Genomic DNA, 24029 nt, shown 5'->3' on the forward strand with positions numbered 1-24029 from the left:
ATAATTTTATACAAAACATTTCTTCCGAAATCAAATCTCTTTTGCATTTGCTTCCTTCTGTCTTCAAGTTAAAATATTTCTTGTGCTAAGGTATTTACTTTTCAATTCCCTTGCGTGGCTTAACACCACAATAGTCCTGGAAATCCTTGAACTCATTGAGCTGGGTGAGAAAAATTTAAATATCAATGTGCCAAACGAGAAGTAATGCATATAATTTCTTTGTATAAGTTTTGAAAGTGTTACGCTCAAGACAGAGTGCTCGCTATAAGCTAGGCTAGGCAAGAAGAAATTTTTATTTTCATATACTTTACTTAGTGTTTGATAACCGATCGAAATATCTAGCCGTTATTAATATTGTTATAAAACAAGAGTTTTTTTTTTTGATTAGTCGGTTATTTCATCAACAATTAACGACAATGTGTTTGCCAACAATTTTCTTTTTAATGCCTGGCATAAATTATATCCTAGGTGAAATATTATTGTTCTTTTACATTTTATTGACTGAGCAATTTTTTATGGTGAGATTTCCATTGCAGTAATTAAAATTATATGGGGGCTAACGAGAGAATAGCGAATTTTTGGGAAATATTGTGAATATTTACCTGAACGAAAAAGAAAGAAAAGTACCAATCGTGGCTACTGCCTAAAAAGGACCAAAATTGAAGAAAAGGGACCAGCGGACCAAATGGGGTTGGAAGGGACCATTTTTGGTCCAAATGGACCAAAGTGGCAACCGTGAAGGCGAAGAAAACAACCTTTAAAATTTCTCCACAGACACTTGTGAGTTTTTCGGTGATAACAGCGTTACCACTTGGGCCAGAATCGCGGATAAAAGAACTGGTAACGATATTCGGTTACATAATTTTCTGGGTACTATTTTACCGGTAAGGCTCAGAATCGGGGCGTAAAAATTCTGACATCTATAATTGTATTGTCGTGCTTTACTATTGTAAAGCAGTGCGATTGAGCTTATAACGTGTTCAGCCTTTCTCCATACAGGTACATTATAAATAACTTAGGTAAAGATTTTATGGAAACCGTATTTATTGCACTCCTACTTTAAATTTTTGTTCCTCATGAACATTTTTACAGTGTTTATGTTAAAATTTGAGTATCAAAGTTCAACAAGATATGTTCAAAGGTATATTTTTAGTATTTTTCTTTCTTGGTCAATTTACATAAAGAAAGTACTTAGCGGCAGACGCCGCAGTGTGGTGGTAGCGTGCTCCGCATACGACACCGAAGATCCTGGGTTCACGCCCCGGTCAAAGCAATATCAAAATTTTAGAAACAAGGTTTCTCAATTCGAAGAAAATTTTTCTAAGCGTGGTCGCCCCTCGGCAGTGTTTGGCAAGAACTCCGAGTGTATTTCTGCCATGAAAAGCTCTCAGTGAAAACTCATCTGCCTTGCAGATGCCGTTTGGACTCAGTATAAAACGAGTAGGTCCCGTCCCACCAATTTGTAGGAAAATTTTAAAAGGAGCCCGAGGCAAGTTGGAAGAAAAGTTCGGCCTAAAATCTCTTCGGAGGTTATCGCGCCTTACATTTTTTTTTTGTTTTGATATAGACATTCATTATTTTCTTTTTATTTTGAACTATGTGTAAGGTTTCATGTTTGTAGGTCGAGCGTAGTTACTTAAAAATCCACGCAAGATTATAGAATTCTAAATGGGCTTTTTAACACCTTGATCCCTCTCCCATATATAAACTTTCGTTCAAAGTTCCATGTCGCTGGGTTATTGAGAAGTGCCTAAAAATTTGAAGGCAAAATTTCCCAGCTCGGACGTTTTTACCCTCACGTTTAATTGTCACCTGGTTGCGATGCGTGTTCCATGTTTCCAAGTGTTTGTGTTTGAACTCCTTCGAAACGGCTCCATCGATTATCAAAAAATTTTGTGAGCATATTAAGTAAGTTTTAGAATCGTATCTTATCTATTTCTCATACCCCAAAATGGTAAAGAACTGAAATCGATATAAAGAACTAGAGAAAAGAAAAATTGGGAAAGGAGTAAGAAGCTGAGAAAGAGTGGAATTAGAGTAAAAGTTAGATAGAGAGATGGGAATAGAATGAGCGGAAAAGGAAGAAGGCGAGGAAACTGTGTTTAAAAGAAGGGTTGGAAAAGCCGGGCAGGGAGAAAGGAATGCAGAGAGAGGAATGAATAAAATATCAAATTAAAATAAAAGTGAGGGAGAAGAGGAGGGAGAGTAAGAGGTACATAACTAATGTTGATTTCTTTGTATTAAAATAAAAATATAAACACATTTTTTAGATTTCGTTAATTTGGTAGTAGTGGAAAAATAAAATTACTACAATAAATTATTCAGTCGTAGTGACGGAAAGCAGCAAAATCACTAAGCTAGAAAAAAATTGTGGGCACTTAACAATCTGCAATATACCTAGTTTAATTCTAATGAAAGTGTGATCCACTCAAAATTTAGTACGCTTCCCCCAACTATGTTCGTGATCATCTTCCCTCCGTTTAGATGCAATTATGTAAACGAAATATTTCCAATTTGTTTATCTTGCTTTTATTAGAATTTTTGCTGCATTACTTATACATTAGTCGATGAAACCAAGAGCTTAAAACAAGAACAATTTATCATCGCTTTTTCTTCCAAGTTTATCAAGTCTTACTGTATGTGTAGATAAAAATTATAAATTTAAACAACGTGACATCAGGACGGACAAGGCGACAGCTGTTTCGATTATACCTTGTTAACCTCTTCAAAGCCTTTTCTCCCGGGTGTGGGAGTCGAACCCGCACTCCTACGATAGTTGAAATGGTTAAAAACGCATTCAGCTACATCATGCCTTAGTTGTTGTAAAGTTTTTCCCAATTGCCTTCTTTTGCATATATTCTTCTACACATCACATACTTCGTATGTAATTATGTGTTGAAGTTATGCATGTTTGTAAGGCGGTTTCAGAGAAACTAAAGCCAATTAACCAATTGTTTTTAACAGACAATGTGTAGAAGAATATATGCAAAAGAAAGCAATTGGGAAAAACTTTACAACAACTAAGTCATGACGTAGCTGAATGCGTTTTTACCCATATCAACTATCGTAGGAGTGCGGGTTCGACTACCACTCCCGGGAGAAAAGGCTTTGAAGAGATTTACAAGGTATAATCGAAACAGCTGTCGCCTTGTCCATCCTGATGTCATATTATTTAAATTTTTCCCAAATTATTAAATAAAATATAAAATTAAAAATTGCTTGAAATAAATGTTTTCACACATTTAAAGCAATACGGGCAATCCACGATTAACTCATATGAAAATGATAATCATTGCTTCAGTTTATTCAAGGCAAACGGATTTACATGGTGTGAAAAAATTCTTGTAACTGCGAACTTCGAAACGTCAACTGGTATGACATCTCACAATAAATCGGATAAAATATATTGTAACGAATTTCGTAGGAATCCTGATAATTATACACTTCTGCTAACGTTCGAATGGCTGAACTCTTGAATAAATAACTTCAATATTCAGTATTGTAAAATGGCTTCATTTAGACTACTTTGGGAGTAGTACTTCATAATTATACTTCACTAATAAAGTGTTTAAATGAAAACTGATTATTATTCCTCAGCTTGCGCCGCTCTTATACTCTCTGTTGTCTCGTTCGCTTATTTCTCCTAAAGTCTAGACATTTCGCAATATGCCTTATAAAACAGTTGAATCTCATGCCTGGTTAATTAGCTATATACATGTATATCTGTAGTAATGTTTTTCTTCTAGCCATATGCGTGTGCATGTGTGACTAACAATTTCTGCTCTTAGCTGCCGACTACATATATATATGTGAAATAATCTCTCTGCTTCAAGGTAATGGTTATGTGTAAGGAATAGTTTTCGTTGAGTTGTACATAAGTGTGGCTGATTGCTTTAATGTGTACATGTACGTAAGTGTGGCCGCTTGCTGTTTTTGTTGTTGTGATTATTTACTAACATCATAAAAAATCTAACATCATGGTGATTCTAATATTCAACACAAAATTTAAACTAAATTCCTATGGATTCCATAGGAAGAAACGGTAGAACACGTTCTGTGTTCGTGTCCTGCGCTCGCCTGATCAAGGCTCCAGCTATTAGGTGAGGTAGAGTTGCCAGATATCGAGGCATCCATTAAGCTGGGATCCTAGCAAACTGCTAGTATTTGCCAAGAAGACATATTTCTTCATGTCCCGACAACTGATTGGGGTTCTTCCGTTTGGCCGTCAAACAAATTCTGGTAACACTATGGACATATTCAGTCTATGTGAGGTGTTTATTGACGGGCCAGTTTAACCTTACCTAACCTAAATAAGAAAGCATTAAACGAAAATGCAAAAAAATAATTTGAAATTGAGAAGAATATCAAAATGGTAATATGTAAATATGTGGCAACGGATAATAACACTTGATGGGAAATTGCCTATGTTACGACTGACATATCTTAGAGTGAGGTAGCATTTCCATGGAACGGCGCTGCATGCTGGAGTGTTCTCGCGTTGTTTCCTTCAGTTGCTGATCTGTTCGCTCCATTAACCGATTAATATACAATAATATTACAGCTGATGCTTTGCATACATAAAACATAAGTTTGTACAGATTTTCGATGGGGACCAGTATTGGCGAGCATAGCGCTAAATCCAGCACTTTCATTTGGTCATTTGAAGCACCAGCTTGATTCTCGAGTGGCATCGGCCGTTCTTGCACATTAAAACTTAGTCGTTAAAATTGTTCGCCTGCTTTTCTCACCGTAAAAGAACCTACCGTACTTAAACAGCACATGTGCTCATGATAAACTGACCTCTTTGTCGACTAATCGACGGCACTCCAGAGACTGATATTTAGCCGAATAAGTGAACGAATGAGCCCCTTCTCATTTCCAAATGACGCTTTCTCATTTGTAATTGACTTGTCTCATTTCCATAGCTCGCTTTCACATTTACATCTGACGGGTTTTTTATTACCAATTGACTATTCTCAAATACAAATGACGCTTTCGCATGCTCATTTTACGCCCTCTCTCTTAAAATGACTCTCCTCTTATCGAAATAACGTATTTGCAATTGACAATTTTCATTTTCATATCATGTTTTTTGACACCTTGTTTACATTTGACGCTTTGTTTTTTACAATTGACTTATCTAATTTTCAAATAACGAATCTTATTTCCAACGATTTCTCATTTACAATAACTATTCTCATTTTCAACTGGAAATGGTTATTTGCACTATGAAGTGAGTAGCTTAGTGGTTAATTGACAAGAATTTTGTCCGTAGGACTAGACGAAATACGCGAACGCTTTGGTCCGGCATATTGCAAAGCATACTTCAGTTACCAGGGCTAGATTTCGTACAAATCGAGGGCACATAAACACGTGATAATTAAAGAACTCTTAAAAAGGCCGACACCTCTAGATAAATAGGCTCAGATGAAATAGCTAACCGTTGCAAGCCATTCTGCTTCCCTAATTTAAAAACAAATATTGGGCTAGCCAGCCATCGGCTTGGCTTCGGAAGAATGCATATCGCTATCACTAGGAAAAGATCCATAAACACATCTCTATATGGCGGACTGAACCACCCAAACCTTCAATATAGGACGGCACTTGTGACACTTGACCTTTCTAAAGCTTTTGGCATAGTCAACCACCGCGCAATTCTACAAGAAATTGGAGTTTGAACCCTTCCCCGTTTTTTCAAAAGCTCCCACGTCCGCTATAAAAACTTTTTTGTTTGGTTTAAATTTTTATACTCAGTTGAGCAGAGCTCACAGAGTATATTAAGTTTGATTGAATAACGGTTGGTTGTACATATATAAAGGAATCGAGATAGATATAGACTTCCATATATCAAAATAATCAGGATCGAAAAAAAATTTGATTGAGCCATGTCCGTCCGTCCGTCCGTCCGTTAACACGATAACTTGAGTAACTTTTGAGGTACCTTGATGAAATTTGGTATGTAGGTTCCTGAGCACTCATCTCAGATCGCTATTTAAAATTAACGATATCGGACTATAACCACGCCCACTTTTTCGATATCGAAAATTTCGAAAAACAGAAAAAGTGCGATAATTCATTACAAAAGACAGCTAAAGCGACGAAACTTGGTAGATAAGTTGAACTTATGACGCAGAATAGAAAATTAGAAAAATTTTGGACAATGGGCGTGGAACCGCCCACTTTTAAAAGAATGTAATTTAAAAGTTTTGCAAGCTGTAATTTGGCAGTCGTTGAAGATATCATGATGAAATTTGGCAGAAACGTTACTCCTATTACTATTAGCAAAATCGGAGAAGGACCACGCCCACTTTTAAAAAAAAAATTTTTTTAAGTAAAATTTTAACAAAAAATTTAATATCTTTACAGTATATAAGTAAATTATGTCAACATTCAACTCCAGTAATGATATGATGCAACAAAATAAAAAAATAAAATAAAATTTCAAAATGGGCGTGGCTCCGCCCTTTTTCATTTAATTTGTCTAGGATACTTTTAACGCCATAAGTCGAACAAAAATTAACCAATCCTTTTAAAATTTGGTAGGGGCATATATTTTATGACGTTAACTGTTTTGTGTGAAAATGGGCGAAATCGGTTGATGCCACGCCCAGTTTTTATACACAGTCGTCCGACTGTCCTTCCGCATGGCCGTTAACACGATAACATGAGCAAAAATCGACATATCTTTAATGAACTTAGTTCACGTGCTTACTTGAACTCACTTTATCTTGGTATGAAAAATGAACGAAATCCGACTATGACCACGCCCACTTTTTCGATATCGAAAATTACGAAAAATGAAAAAATGCCATAATTCTATACCAAATACGAAAAAAGGGATGAAACATGGTAAGGTAATTGGATTGTTTTATTGACGCGAAATATAACTTTAGAAAAACTTTATAAAATGGTTGTGACACCTACCATATTAAGTAAAAGAAAATGAAAAAGTCTGCAGGGCGAAATAAAAACTCTTAAAATCTTGGCAGGTATTACATATATAAATGAATTAGCGGTATCCAACAGATGATGTTCTGGGTCACCCTGGTCCACATTTTGGTCGATATCTAGAAAACGCCTTCACATATACAACTACCATCACTCCCTTTTAAAACTCTCATTAATACCTTTAATTTGATACTCATATCGTACAAACTCATTCTAGAGTCACCCCTGGTCCACCTTTATGGCGATATCTCGAAAAGGCGTCCACCTATAGAACTAAGCCCCAACGCCCTTTTAAAATACTCATTAACACCTTTCATTTAATACCCATATCGTACAAACATATTATAAAGTCACCCCTGGTCCACCTTTATGGCGATATCTCGAAAAGGCGAACACCTATAGAACGAAGGCCCACTCCCTTTTAAAAATACTCATTAACACCTTTCATTTGATGCCCATATTGTACAAACAAAGTCTAGAGTCAACCCTGGTCCACCTTTATTGCGATACCTCGAAAAGGCGTCCACCTATAGAACTAAGGCCCACTCCCTTTTAAAATACTCATTAACTCCTTTCGTTTGATACCCATATTGTACAAACAAAGTCTAGAGTCACCCCTGGCCCACCTTTATGGCGATATCTCGAAACGGCGTCCACCTATGGAACTAAGGATTACTCCCTTTTAAAATACTCATTAACACCTTTCATTTGATCCCTTATCGTACAAACACATTCTAGAGTCACCCCTGGTCCACCTTTATGGCGATATCTCGAAACGGCGTCCACCTATGGAACTAAGGCCCACGCCCTTTTAAAATACTCATTAACACCATTCGTTTGATGCCCATATTGTACAAACAAATTCTAGGGTCACCCCTGGTCCACCTTTATGGCGATATCTCGAAACGGCGTCCACCTATGGAACTAAGGATTACTCCCTTTTAAAATACTCATTAACACCTTTCATTTGATCCCTTATCGTACAAACACATTCTAGAGTCACCCCTGGTCCACCTTTATGGCGATATCTCGAAACGGCGTCCACCTATGGAACTAAGGCCCACGCCCTTTTAAAATACTCATTAACACCATTCGTTTGATGCCCATATTGTACAAACAAATTCTAGGGTCACCCCTGGTCCACCTTTATGGCGATATCTCGAAACGGCGTCCACCTATGGAACTAAGGATTACTCCCTTTTAAAATACTCATTAACACCTTTCTTTTGATACCCATATTGTAGAAACAAATTCTAGGGTCACCCCTTCTCCACCTTTATGGCGGTATCTCGAAACGGCGTCCACCTATGGAACTAAGGATTATTCCCTTTTAAAATACTCATTAACACCTTTCTTTTGATACCCATATTGTAGAAACAAATTCTAGGGTCACCCCTGGTCCACCTTTATGGCGATATCTCGAAAATGCGACCACCTATACAACAACCACCACTCCCTTTTAAAACCCTCATTAATTCCTTTAATTTGATACCCATATCGTTCAACCACATTCTAGTGTCACCCCTGGTTCACCTTTATGGTGATATTTCGAAACGGCATCCACCTATAGAACTAAGGCCCACTCCCTTTTAAAATACTCATTAACACCTTTCATTTGATGCCCATATTGTACAAACAAATTCTAGGGTCACCCCTGGTCCACCTTTATGGCGATATCTCGAAACGGCGTCCACCTATGGAACTAAGGATTACTCCCTTTTAAAATACTCATTAACACCTTTCATTTGATCCCTTATCGTACAAACACATTCTAGAGTCACCCCTGGTCCACCTTTATGGCGATATCTCGAAACGGCGTCCACCTATGGAACTAAGGCCCACGCCCTATTAAAATACTCATTAACACCATTCGTTTGATGCCCATATTGTACAAACAAATTCTAGGGTCACCCCTGGTCCACCTTTATGGCGATATCTCGAAACGGCGTCCACCTATGGAACTAAGGCCCACTCCCTTTTAAAATACTCAATAACACCATTTGTTTGATGCCCATATTGTACAAACAAATTCTAGGGTCACTCCTGGTCCACCTTTGTGGCGATACCTCGAAACGGCGTCCACCTATGGAACTAAGGATTACTCCCTTTTAAAATACTCATTAACACCTTTCATTTGATACCCATATCGTACAAACGCATTCTAGAGTCAACCCTGATCCACCTTTATGGCTATATCCCTAAATGGCGTCCACCTATAGAACTATGGCTCACTCCCTCATAAAATACTCTTTAATGCCTTTCATTTGAGACACATTCCAGGGTTTCCCTCTGTTCATTTTCCTACATGGTTATTTTCCCTTATGTTGTCACCATAGCTCTCAACTGAGTATCTAATGTTCGGTTACACCCGAACTTAACCTTCCTTACTTGTTATCATTTTCCTTGCCGTGCGCTAAAATATAATCTAGAAAGACAAACTGTTGAAAAGTTCCAAGTTCATGATATTAAGCCCATAAAACGGATCGAAATTGTTATTATTCTATGCAGAGTCATGTTTCTCCGGATAATAACAATTAACTTGTTGATAAACTTCAAATCTAAAAAAGGTAAAAATTGTATCCACTTATCCAAATTTAACTAAAGAAGATATTAAAAGCAGATACTTTTCAAGTTAAATATGATAAATTCGTTAAATATATAGTTTGCTATGCCAAAGTACGAAACAAGACGCTCGGATACTTTAGTGCAAAAGGGTTGTAAAAATTATATTTCTTTAACAAGTAAGCATCCCAATTCAACAATATTAATCCTTAAATATTAGCCATAAAAGAAGCAAACGATTACACAAAGATGAATTAGCATAACACATTTACATAAAAATTACACCCAAGTATGTTAAAATCACTCCTTCTCAATGATTAAGAGGATTCAACTATTGCTCAACCTTCTTTGAGTTCATGCATAGCCACATAAAAATACATACAAATGTATAGTTTGCAAGTCCTTTTAACGCCTTATTTATGCACGCACTTTACAGCAAAATGTGAACATTTATGTTCATACATAAAAGTGCTTAAATTATTCATATTTACAAAGGCAAAACTGTCAACAGTGGCGGATTTAGAGGAAAGGGGCATTCGGAGAATATTCCCAACCGGTGCTCCCAAAAAAGAATTGGTACGTTAAGAACGTGTTACAAAATATTCACCCTGCTGGCAAAATTTGAAAAAAAAGCTCCAAATGGGAGTATGCTTAGAAGCTGTGCTATGCGAGATTATTGCCTTAATTACTGTTTGGCTGTTGTCAATATAAAAGTTAAAGTGGTTGCAGTTTAAGCTATTCTCTTCCAGTGTTTTTCTGCTTTGATTACGACTAATATTTCCGCTTGGAAAACGCTACAGTGATCCGACAGTTTGTAGGATCTGTATACATGTATCGCCTCGTCCGCCATTTCCATCTCTATTGTGGCTTTAAGATCTCCCTCGAAGCGCAGAGAGCGAATCACTCTGTAGCATAATATGAAAACAATGCACGTCGTAGAGTTGATATGAGTCAACAATTCCGTGAGAAAAGGAAAGATTTGAAGTCAAAGCTGAAGCAGAACCCGAAACCAGATGAAGTGTTATCAATTTGTTAACGAAGTGCTAACGGCTTTTGTTCCACAGTTATCGGTTTCTTGCATCCATTTCTAATCGACGAGTTACCGAATTGCTATAGAAGTGTTTTATAATAATTGCTATCGATAACAAAAAACATCTTTGAGTTATGGGTTTACCGCAAAAGCTTTAAATTAAATACCGAAATGTAAACAAAACGTTATCTATATGGTTACAAATATTAGCAAAACTAAGGAGTGCTGCCATCTCCAGGCCGATGCTAAGCAGTGACGTGAATTTACATCAATAATTCAATCATTATGTATCTACATAAACGAATCAATAATTGCGTCTACACATATGTACGTATACGAGCAGCGGAGCGGCAATGCACAAACACATGCATATATCTTATCTCAGTGGTCACAAGAGAGGGCAATAATTTGTGCACGTAGTTGTGGCTGGCGATTTTGTAGCCGAAACAACTAGTAAGTTCTGGAAATCGAAGAGCCTAGAAGTATGCAGCGTAAACTATAAAAGCGGGGCAGGCGAGTAAGAAGTAATTCAGTTTGAGTTGAGCAATCAATCAGTTATTGATTAAGCACGCGATCTGGCGGCCAATAGTAGAGTTCAATTTGAATTATCAATCAGTTTGGTTATTAAGCCAGCGAGTAGCAAAGTATAAGTGTCATTGTGAAGTACTTTAATAAAGGCCATTTTTCCATTATTCAATATTGGAGTTATTTATTCAACAGTTTAGTGATTCGAACTTAGCAGAGGATTGCAAATAAGAGGATTTGCAAGTAAATTCGTTACAATATGTTATCAAACTGCTATCGACTTGCTATTGGAAATTTATTTTTTTTTTATCGGAGTTTTATCAATTTGTTATCTTAACGCAATCGATTTATTATAAGGAGATTTCGATTATTTAGCGAAAATTTATAGATTAGCTATAGATTTTTTCAAGAGTTGTTGGTTTGTTATTAAAAAGTTATCGATAACCCATGAAAAGTTATGGATTTGTTATAAATAGTTATTGATTTATTATCAAAAACGCTATCGGTTTATTAAATGAAAGTAAACGATTCGTTTTGTAAAAATTATTGCATTAGAGTGTTAACAATTTCTTTTCGATGACTCATCGGTTTGTTATGAAACATAAGCCGATAAAAATTTAATATAAGGTCGGTGACGCATCTCTAATTAGATATGAAACCGGCAGTAACAAACCGATAACTTAACGGTAATTTCGCTTTCGATAATAAGCCGATAATCAAATAATAACTTGCCGGTATCAGTTATTACCGAAAATAAGCAGATACAACTCTTCTTAAGTATGGCGAAATTATTTGTTTTTGGCAAATGTACCCCTGCTGTTGTTAAATTTTAATCCCTGGACGAGTTTTAATTATTAAAAACAAATATTTTCTATGCTGCGCTGTATGTTTACTCATCGTATTTCACGAATACTTAATACTCACTTCTAGTTTATATTAAAGGGTTTTATTTAGCTTGACTTGATTTGCCGGCCGGCTGGCTGGCTGGCTGTCACGAATTTTGCAATTGAAATTTAAGTAACTTTTCGATAAACTACAAGCTTGAAACTTGGAATATAGTTCGGAACCCGATGACAATGCAATACTAAGAAAAAAACTCCGATAGGTGGCGCATAGATCAAAATATTCAAAAAAATCGTTTTTGTGGTCTTATTTTGCTCATATTTGGAACACATAAACCATACATGAATAGATAGCGACCTATAAATGAATCGGCGCTAGGTGTCGCAAGGATAAGGAAATATTCGAAAAAATTGTATTTGTGGTCCGATTTGGCTCATATTTGGAACAAGTATTGCATACAGTCCGGTAGAAGTGATATCAAAATATTTTGGAATTGGAGGAGGGACAAGCATACGTGGCGCAGAGTCGAGTAAAGTCGTTGGAAGGATTATGTATCTAGGAATTAGATTGTAACAAATTGTCAGCAAAGAGTCCTTGTAATAATGAGACACTAAATGAACTAAATAGAATGAGAAATAATGGGCAATTAAATCAAGACTAAAAACTTGAAAATAAATTAATAAAAAATTTTTTTAAGTTAAACGGTTTTATTGAAAACAATACCTACATGAAGTATTAATAATACTAAAATCTAGAAAATAATTAGGTAGGTCCTTCTCATCAATCAAGGGCGTTGATCATACAATTAAATAAAAGCGTAGGACGCGTCAAATTTCGATTGATGGTCATATATAACACCAACTGAACCTTAATACGGTTATGCTACGCCTCACATTTTTAGAAATTTCACGCGCCCAACGCTTTTATTTAGTTGTCTGATCAACGCCCTAGTTTGATGAGGAGTGTGATGACTAGTACCTAGGACCTACATAATTATTTTCTAGCTTTTAGTATAATTATTACTTCATGTAAATATTGTTTTCAATAAAACCGTTTAACTTAAAAATTTTTTAAAATTATTTTTATATTTTTATTCAATGCTTTTCCAAGAGCACCTTAATATTACGTATACGCAACGTCGGTCCTAAAGGTAACGACTATGTTATGAACAGATGCTACTTTCGCGCACAGAACATTTTGTTACGTATTCGCGAGATTGTCTGTTGTTGGCAAGAAACCACTTGAAATATAAAATACAGCGTATCGCAACAAAAATAATAGAATACAACTAATATAACACGTGTATAATGTATTTTAGGACAAACTTCTTCTGTTTATGACATGTTTTCTTTAATTTGTTTTGTTATCTGTTGCGAGAATCGAAGCATGAACCTTTGTTATGGATATTGAGCACGCTAACATAACACACCGCCACTAAACAAAGTATTAATAAACAAAGGTTTGAAAGGAGTATTGCGATTAGCTCGTTATAAAGATATAAAATTTCGGTTGAAGACATCCGTGCAGTGAATCGCACTTGTTCTGAACTAGATCAAAACTATTGCCTTGAGAGATGGTACTTATTCCAATTCGGTACCCTCGCAGTGTTCTCAACTGACAATTTTAACATTGTGACTCCTAAGAAATGGCTGTGAACCTCCTGTGCTGATCTTTAGAACACGTACTCAACTGGTTGAGTCGTGGGTACTTTTGAAATAGTCGCTACCTTTTATTAGTTAATTTAAATCATATATAGGTCAGGCCTCAGAGGCTGTTGGCATAAGTGTAATTGTCAATTGTGCCACTCTGCTTCCCCTTAGCACCAGTTCAAAGGTAGTCATTAAACCTGTAGCAAAACTGCTCTTTGCTATCTACCGTTTTTTCTACAGGGATACAGTTCACTCTACCACCTGGCATATGACTTTACTCAATTCTTGAACATACCCACTTAACTAAAACGGCGTGAAAGAAACACTTCTAGAAGCTATAGAAGACGAAATTTTCTGGGAAATTTCTGTTTTTTTGTTTTTTTTTTGTTTGAGATGAAAAAAAATCGTTCTCTGTGTGCTCACTAGTAGTCATAGAAATGCATCCAAAATGCGTCTGCACCAGATGAATATGGCCCACAAACATCTTTAAATTAATCATAATTATACCAAAGTTCGATAAGAATCCACAAACTTTTAAGACATTTTCATAATTCGTACGACTGTACAGAAAAACAAGTTTTATTTCTAGGATTCAATTATTTACATTTTATTTTTTAAGTTACATAGTGTGCAAAATATGATGGCATTACATGAATTGTTGCACAAGAGAGTAATTCGTGTTACCAAATACAAACTTTTATGTGCCTAATTGAAATGATATCGGAATCTTATTTGTGTTCAAATCAGTGCAACTTCACAAGTAAAGAAATATTTTCATTACGAACACCTAACAGAGCACATATAAAATATAAGCGCCCCAAGTAAGCTATCTTTTCGCTCTCCCTTATTTGAGTGCGAATGTATGTTTTACATTACAAAAATAATAAATAATTCTTAAAATATGAAATGTAACTTACGTTTTTCAGAGGGAACTCAATACTTGGAGCGGAAATGTTGCATAGAGCGTGTAATTTTCAGAATCTTTCGACGTGAACACATTTACAGATAAACTCTCTACGGATCCCGAACAGTGTTTCAAATAAAATAATTTAAAAAAAATTTTTAGTTAAACGGTTTTATTGAAAACATTACGTACATGAAGTAATAATAATACTAAAAACTAGAAAATAATTATGTAAGTCCTAGGTACTAGTCATCACACTCCTCATCAATCTAGGGCGTTGATCAGACAACTAAATAAAAACATTGGGCACATGAAATTTCTAAAAGTGTGAGGCGTAGCATAACTATATTAAGGTTCAGTTTTTCTTATATATAGGACTATCAATCGAAATACATAATCCTTCCAAAGATTTTACTCGACTCTGTGCCACGTATGCTTTCCCCTCCTCCAACTCCAAAATATTTTTTTGTCACTTCTACCGGACGGTATGTAATATTTGTTTCAAATATGAGCCAAATCGGACATCGTAGTTCGCTTTCTATTCATGTATTTATTATGTGTTCCAAATATGGACCAAATCGGACCACAAATGCGTTTTTTTTTTTTAATATATCGATCCTTGCGTCACCTAGCGGCGATTTTTTCACACACCGCTTTCTATTCATGTATGTATTATGTGTTCCAAATATGAGCCAAATCGGACCACAAATAGGATTTTTTTGAATATTTCAAATCCACGCGCCACCTATCGGAGTTTTTTCTTATTATTGCATTGTCATCGGGTTCTGAACTATATTCCAAGTTTCAAGCTTGTAGCTTATCGGAAAGTTACTTAAATTTCAATTACAAAACTCATGCCATAAACGATTGAAAGATACTTGGCATTGCTCAAAAGCAAAATCGACGTAACAAGAAAGGAAGCCAAGAATGCTTAGCCTTTTTTGAAAAAGTGAGTTTAGCAGTCGTTGGCGATGGCGATGGCGAGTACCGCAGAAGATTTAACGATGAGCTGTACGAGCTTAACGCAGACATCAACATAGTCCAGCGAATTAAAACGCAGCGGCTGCGCTGGCTAAGCCATGTTATGAGAATGAAAGAGGACGCTCCGGCCAAGAAAGTTTTTTTATCGGAACCCGTCTATGGAAGCAGGTAGAAACCGATTTAAACTCCCTTGTTGTGACCAATTGGCGCTGGTTGGCAGAGAGAAGGAGCAACTGACGCGCCGTGTTGGACGGCCATAAACGGTTAAACTGTTAAACGCCAATTAAGGAGTAAGGAAGGTGTTTTTTTTATTTATTTATTTAAGATGGTTAGCAGTTTGCAAAGATTTAGGAAATGTCACTTAATCCCTAATAGAGGATATGCAAGAATTTCTCCGACTTTTTTTTAAATACAAACTACTTATGGTATAAATTTAAAGACATTGTAAGAACGGTAATATAAGGAGGAGTAAAGGACTTGTTAAAAAAAAAAAAAAACAAAAAAAAAACCCTATAACCTAACAACGTACCTCGAATGTTTTCAAACGCAGTCCTTAATGGGTTTCGATGTGATGAATACGAAATCATGTTTGATACAAAGAAGGTGTAAAATAAACTTGGAAACGTGGATTTCGTCAAAAATTCAGGTCACTTTTTCTTCGTGTACAGGTATAATCACGGACTCAATAAGCTTGAATAAAACACATCGGAAAATATTTAAAAATACCATCATAATATAGCATAGCGCAGACTCCGTAAAACATCAAATGAGGCATGCGTCTGGATATCTATAAAATAAGCCATTAAAAAAATAGCTTAAACAGAAACTCTTTAAGGATATTTGTTTCGTATCGCTTCTGTTTTGGTTCACTGGGTAGCTTTGCTCTGTCATCTCTCTACTCTAACGCTAAATTCACTGCCACTCTTCCACCATACTCTATTACACAATGTAATCCTTTTTTCAACTGAACATTATACCACAGCAACACACTTACCGCAATTTCCGATGCCGCATAACAGACACAATCACCAACATATTGCCAAGTATTGCAGCGAGTATTATGAAAACAATAATGAAACATTTGATTATGACAAATGCCAAATGTGACGATATTTCAGACTTTTGTGGTAACGTTGACGCAGATGTCGATGTAACCGTCGATATTATTGAATCATTAATAATTTTCGCTGCTACGGATACTGCCAACGCTGATGCCGATTTAATAGGAACTAAATTACCTCCATCACTGCTACTACTGCTTTCAAGGTTAACGCCATTGCCATTGCCATTACTCTGTGTACGCTGCGCAGCACTTACATTTTCTTTACCATCTTCAAGCAGTACATTCGCCAAAAAACCTAAATATTTTGGTTGATTCACCTCGGTGCTGGCTGCTGTTGGCATTGAGTGGGCGTCAAATATACGCAAAAACGTACTAGCGCTTATTGTTGTAGAAGTAATAGGCGCCTCCTCTACATCATCATCATCATCAGCATCCTCACCAGCAGCTTTACTTAAGTGGTTTGTAATGTTAACATTGCCAAGCGCAGACGCTGCCGTCGTCATAGTCACAGCCATTGCCATTTTTGAGAACACCACAAACAAAGTAACAATAGGCATAAGTAATTTCCTTCTTCTTCTTTTTGTGATGGTGACTGCTCTTTTTCTGGCACAAGGCGTTTTTTGTATGTGCGCTGCTGTCGTTACGCTTGCTATTGTATTTGTATTTAATTTTGTGCTTTTGATGATGCTTTTTGTGGCTAATAATTGTGGCATTGCGACTGTTGGCGTTGATTGCATTAATGGGTGGCTTTCGCTTGTTTTAGTCTTTTTGGTATTTGCCTTTCGTGTTTTTATTATCAATGAGGGCATTTTTCTTTGTGTGAGTAGCACTTTAAAGAGTGTGATTTGCAGAAAATGAAAAATGTTACTTCCATCTGTTTTGAAACCGTAAACGTTTAATACGCGCCAGCAAAGGTGGCTTACTTCTATGCCAGCACATTTCTGTGTTGTCTTAGCTTATTTTGTCTGAAACCTTTGTTTGTAGACGTAACAAATGTTATGTTTACTTAGGCTTTTTTTATTCAACTATTATTCGGTTTAACAGCCTTTTTCATTATTCATCCTTGTTCATTCAACAGCCTTGATGTTTTAACATCTCACTGAAAGCAAAAAATAATAAATTATCATTAATAAGTTTATATTGAATGTCTGGCCAAATCTTAAATTCTTTGTTAAAATTACACGATTGTTGCATACATCGAATGTCAGGTGAACTACCCACACCTCAATAGGAACTTTTATTTAATGCTAAGAGACAAACAAAAGATACACGTATTCTTATTCTTTAGAAGACTAAGCTAATACCATTGTGTGCCCAAATATTCGGCGGCGACTTTTGGAAATATTTTCGCAATAAATGCGTAAAGCTCTTCTTTAGTTATGTATGTATATGAAGAGCGTGCATTCGAAGCTAAGTCAATCACTAAAGAGCAATTTTATAAAACAATGGAAAGAAATTCTCTTCCAATTTATGCGGTGCTCCTTTTTTATATTTTCCTAAAAGTTGGTGGGACCGGACCCACATATTTTATGCCGACTCCGAACGGCATCTGCAAGGCAGATAATGTTTTATTTCACGTCAGCTTTTCATAGAATACACAGAAGGGGAGGGCCCACCATGCTTAGAAAAACTTTCTTCTAATTTAAAAAAATTTGGTTCTAAAATTTTAATGTTGCTTTGCCTGGGGCGTGAACCTAGCAGCACACTACCACCACACCAAGGTGGCCGCTACTTTTACTTCTTTTATATGAAGTCGCTTTAATGTTTGTTCTCAAATTTCAGTGCGAAATTGGAAATCTTTTAATAAAATTTGGAGTAACACCTGGTGGAGCTAAAGTCTTAAAACCTGTATCATACTTCAAAAGCCGAGGCGATGCAACAACAGAGAAAGAAACTGTCAGTAGTAACTTCGAACTGAGCTAGATATCTCAAACTTTGAACACAGCTTCGAGTCTTATTCAAATGCAATATTTAGAATAAAAAATTATTCTCAGGCGAAATGCATTGGAATATTAAGTGATTTTTAAGGCGTTTACGACCAAAAAAATGTCCGCTAAGTGGCGTATATATAAAGATAATTCAAAAATTGGAACGATATTTTGAATTTTGCTCTTGATTTTTAAGTTAATTCGCGAAAAGTCAACAACATTAAATTTTAAACTTATTTCAGAGACCAAAAAGAGTTGAATCCCAATATCATACATCAATCACATTGTTCAGACTACAATGGCAAGGGAGCAGAAGGGGGAAAACGAAAATTTAACACTTATATCAAACAAATCAAAAATACCGGAGGTGTGTTTTTATCACAAACCTTATGTTCAATAATTTTGATTTCGATATTTTAACAATAGCAGTTCTAAACATATTATTAGAGACCAAAGGGTAGAGCGCTACCAAAACAAGGCCTACTTAACGGGGTTAAAATAAATAATAACTTTGCGCGATTTACCTCCGAGCAGATTAAGGCCGAGCTTCTCTTCCAATTTGAGTTGCGCTCCTTTTAAGTTTCCCTACAAATTGGCGGGACGGGACCTACTTGTTTTATGCTGACTCCGAATGGAATCTGCAAGGTACATTATTTTCACTCAAAAGGTTTTCATGGCAGAAATATACTCAAAGTGTTCGCCAAATCACTGTCGAAGGCCACTCCGCACAGAAAAACAGTTTTTCTAATGAAAAAAAAATGTTGTTGGTGGGTCGAGCACCACAACACCACGGAGGGGTTAAGCCAAAGAGAAATTATATTTTACTCAATTATTTTTACAAAAGATAGGAAAGGGAGAGGAAAGGGAAGAAAAGGAAAGGCAAGAAAAGTAAAGAAAAGAAAGAAAAGAAAAGAAAAGAAAAGAAAAGAAAAGAAAAGAAAAGAAAAGAAAAGTAAAGAAAAGAAAGAAAAGAAAAGAAAAGAAAAGAAAATACAAGACAAAAAGAAAAAAAAGGAAATGAAAAGGAAATAAGGTTAAAATGGGAAAAGGGATAGGAAAGGAAAAATTAGAAGTCAAAATCGAATCAGGATCGGAAATCGGAAGGCGAGTTACCCATTTGTTATAGAAGTGTTAACGGGTTGATATCAATCAATGTTATATCGACGAGGCATAGATGCAACATCGATTTGTTATCGAATTGCTTTAAAGATGTAATCGATAAAAAAGAGATTGTTGAGTTATTTTAATATGTTATCTATTTGTTTCCGAAGTGTTATTACGTTGGCTTGTTTTCGAGAAAATATCGATTAGTTATTGGACAGTTATCGATTTATTATCGAAATTGTATCGATAATTTATTCAAACGTAATTGTTATGTAATAAAAAGCTATCGATGTGTTAAGAAAAAGTTCTCGGTTTCTAATCAATTAGTTCCCAATTCGTTATCGACAACTCTTCGGTTTGTTATGACACAAATAGTTCAATATAAAACCGATAACAATTGATAATAAGCGAATAGTAAAAAAATTACTCATCAAATTGTTATTAGGCCAGTTAACTTTATGGCCTCTGCTGAATTGACTTTATGGCTGTTTAGAAAATTTTTATTTGACCATATCACCCTCTTCGGGATATTGACTTTAACCAACCAACCGTTCACCAATTTAAGATCAGCACAAAAGCAAGAGCCATCCGTTGGATTGGTAAGACGTTCGTAATGTCAACTGATTCAGCTATATGTTATACCCTATGGCCATCAGAGCGTTGTGTCTCCGCTTTTCGGTACACCCTCTTGCTGTAGCTAGTTGTTTAACCACAGCCGCTAGATGGGTCTCCTGAGCATTATCTAAGTGAGGATAGGCGTTTTTTTCACGCGCAAACGAAACGTATACGCGTGTAAAAAAAAAACACGGCTATTTTTTTTATCTCCAACATTCCACCAAAAATATATGAAAACACATAATGAAATTTGGTTTTGTTTATTGTTAACTTACGCCCCGATTGTAGTGTGGTAACAACATTCTTCACCACGGTAACGAAATCATGTGACAACTTTGACACCCTTTTGGTATTCTACCCGCGAAAGTAGCCGGATACTTTTTTACCCACAAAAGTAGGTGGTTACATCGAAATAACCACACAACAGCCGTTTTTTAGAAAAAGGTAAAACTGAAAAATAAAGAACTGTAAGCCCAAATAAGTAAAGATAATAGTAACAAGTAGGGAAGGCTAAGTTCGGGTGCAACCGAACATTACATACTCAGTTGAGAGCTATGGAGACAAAATAAGGAAAATCACCATGTAGGAAAATGAGCCTAGGGAACCCTGGAATGTGGTTGTATGACATGTGTATCAAATGGAAGGTATTAAAGAGTATTTTAAGAGAGAGTAGGCCATAGTTCTATGGATGGACGCCATTTAGGGATATCGCCATAAAGGTGGACCAGGGCTGACTCTAGAATTTGTTTGTACGATATGGGTATCAAACGAAAAGTGTTACTGAGCATTTTAAGAGGGAGTGGGCAATAGGTCTATAGGTGGACGCCTTTTCGAAATGTCGCCATTAGGGTGGGCCAGGGGTGACTCTAGAATGTGTTTGTATGATATGGGTATCAAATGAAAGATGGTAATGAGTATTTTAAAAGGGAGTAATCCTTAGTTCTATAGGTGGACGCCTTTTCGAGATATCGCCATAAAGGTGGACCTAGGGTGACTCTAGAATGTTTGTACGATATGGGTATCAAACGAAAGGTGTTACTGAGCATTTTAAGAGGGAGTGGGCATTACGTCTATAAGTGGACGCCTTTTCGAGATATCGTCATTGGGGTGGGCCAGGGGTGACTCTAGAATGTGTTTGTACGATATGGGTATCAAACGAAAGGTGTTACTGAGCATTTTAAGAGGGAGTGGGCATTAGGTCTATTGGTGGACGTCTTTTCGAGATATCGCCATTAGTGTGGGCCAGGGGTGACTCTATAATGTTTGTACGATATGGGTATCAAACGAAAGGTGTTACTGAGCATTTTAAGAGTGAGTGGGCATTAGGTCTATAGGTGGACGCCTTTTCGAGATATCGCCATTAGGGTGGGCCAGGGGTGACTATAGAATGTGTTTGTACGATATGGGTATCAAATGAAAGGTGGTAATGAGTATTTTAAAAGGGAGTAATCCTTAGTTCTATATGTGGACGCCTTTTCGAGATATCGCCATAAAGGTCGACCAAGGGTGACTCTAGAATGTTTGTACGATATGGGTATCAAACGAAAGGTGTTACTGAGCATTTTAAGAGGGAGTGGGCATTAGGTCTATAGGTGGACGCCTTTTCGAGATATCGCCATTAGGGTGGGCCAGGGTAACTCTAGAATGTGTTTGTACGATATGGGTATTAAATGAAAGGTGGTAATGAGTATTTTAAAAGGGAGTAATCCTTAGTTCTATAGGTGGACGCCTTTTCGAGATATCGCCATAAAGGTCGACCAAGGGTGACTCTAGAATGTTTGTACTATATGGGTATCAAACGAAAGGTGTTACTGAGCATTTTAAGAGGGAGTGGGCATTAGGTCTATAGGTGGACGCCTTTTCCAGATATCGCCATTAGGGTGGGCCAGGGTAACTCTAGAATGTGTTTGTACGATATGGGTATTAAATGAAAGGTGGTAATGAGTATTTTAAAAGGGAGTAATCCTTAGTTCTATAGGTGGACGCCTTTTCGAGATATCGCCATAAAGGTCGACCAAGGGTGACTCTAGAATGTTTGTACGATATGGGTATCAAACGAAAGGTGTTACTGAGCATTTTAAGAGGGAGTGGGCATTAGGTCTATAGGTGGACGCCTTTTCGAGATATCGCCATTAGGGTGGGCCAGGGGTGACTCTAGAATGTTTGTACGATATGGGTATCAAACGAAATGTGTTACTGAGCATTTTAAGAGGGAGTGGGCATTAGGTCTATAGGTGGAGGCCTTTTCGAGACATCGCCAATAGGGTGGGCCAGGGGTGACTCTAGAATGTTTGTACGATATGGGTATCAAACGAAAGGTGTTACTGAGCATTTTAAGAGGGAGTGGACATTAGGTCTATAGGTGGACGCCTTTTCGAGATATCGCCATTAGGGTGGGCCAGGGGTGACTCTAGAATGTGTTTGTACGATATGGATATCAAATTAAAGGTATTAATGAGGGTTTTAAAAGCGAGTGGCTCTCAGATGTATATGTGAAGGTGTTCTCGCGATATCGACCAAAATGTGGACAAGGTGATCCAGAAAATCATCTGTCGGGTACTGCTAATTTATTTATATATGCAATACCACTAACAGTATTCCTGCCAAGATTCCAAGGGCTGTTGATTTCGCCTTGTAGAACTTTTTCATTTTCTTCTACTTAATATGGTAGGTGTCACACCCATTTTACAAAGTTTTTTCCAAAGTTATATTTTGCGTCAATAAACCAATCCAGTTACCATGTTTCATCCCTTTTTTCGTATTTGGTATAGAATTATGGCATTTTTTTCATTTTTCGTAATTTTCGATATCGATAAAGTGGGCGTGGTTATGGTCGGATTTCGGCCATTTTTTATACCAAGATAAAGTGAGTTCAGATAAGTAGGTGGGCTAAGTTTAGTAAAGATATATCGTTGTTTGCTCAAGTTATTGTGTTAACGGCCGAGCGGAAGGACAGACGGTGGACTGTGTATAAAAACTGGGCGTGGCTTCCACCGATTTCGCCCATTTTCACAGAGAACAGTTACCGTCATAGAGTCTATGTCCCTACCAAATTTGAGAAGGATTGGTAAATTTTTGTTCGACTTATGGCATTAAAAGTATTCTAGACAAACTAAATGAAACTGGGCGGAGCCACGCCCATTTTGAAATTTTCTTTTATTTTTGTATTTTGTTGCATCATATCATTACAGGAGTTGAATTTTGACTTAATTTACTTATATGCAGTAAAGATATTAAATTTTTTGCTAAAATTTGAATTTAAAAAAAAAGTTTTTTAAAAAGTGGGCGTGTTCTTCATCCAATTTTGCTAATTTTTATTTAGCACATATATAGTAATAGTAGTAGCGTTCCTGCCAAATTTCATCATGATATCTTCAACGACTGCCAAATTACAGCTTGCAAAACTTTTAAATTGCCTTCTTGTAAAAGTGGGCGGTGCCACGCCCATTGTCCAAAATCTTACTAATTTTCTATTCTGTGTCATAACGTCAACCCACCTGCCAAGTTTCATCGCTGTAACCGTCTTTGGCAATGAATTATCGCATTTTTTCGGTTTTTCGAAATTTTCGATATCGAAAAAGTGGGCGTGGTTATAGTCCGATATCGTTCATTTTAAATAGCGATCTGAGATGAGTGCCCAGGAATCTACATACCAAATTTCATCAAGATACCTCAAAATTTACTCAAGTTATCGTGTTAACGGGCGGACGGACGGACGGACGGACATGGCTCAATCAAATTTTTTTTCGATCCTGATTATTTTGATATATGGAAGTCTATATCTATCTCGATTCCTTTATATATGTACAACCAACCGTTATCCAATCAAACTTAATATACTCTGTGAGCTCTGCTCAACTGAGTATAAAAAGTGTTG

General features: G+C 36.6%; 1 protein-coding gene across 3 annotated transcripts in view; it reads right to left on the reverse strand.

Annotated features, from left to right (window-relative positions):
• Window positions 1-24029, reverse strand: part of LOC137238049 (octopamine receptor beta-1R-like) — a 285592-nt gene that overhangs the window by 134174 nt on the left and 127389 nt on the right. For all 3 annotated transcript variants that reach the window (XM_067762609.1, XM_067762608.1, XM_067762607.1), the window contains one exon: window positions 16437-17604. In XM_067762609.1, coding sequence (XP_067618710.1) covers window positions 16437-17314 — 878 coding nt within the window. In that variant the 5' untranslated portion in view covers window positions 17315-17604. The remainder of the gene's footprint in view (window positions 1-16436; window positions 17605-24029) is intronic.

This window comes from Eurosta solidaginis, chromosome 1, assembly GCF_040869045.1.
Source record: "Eurosta solidaginis isolate ZX-2024a chromosome 1, ASM4086904v1, whole genome shotgun sequence".
In the NCBI taxonomy this organism is placed as follows: domain Eukaryota; kingdom Metazoa; phylum Arthropoda; class Insecta; order Diptera; family Tephritidae; genus Eurosta; species Eurosta solidaginis.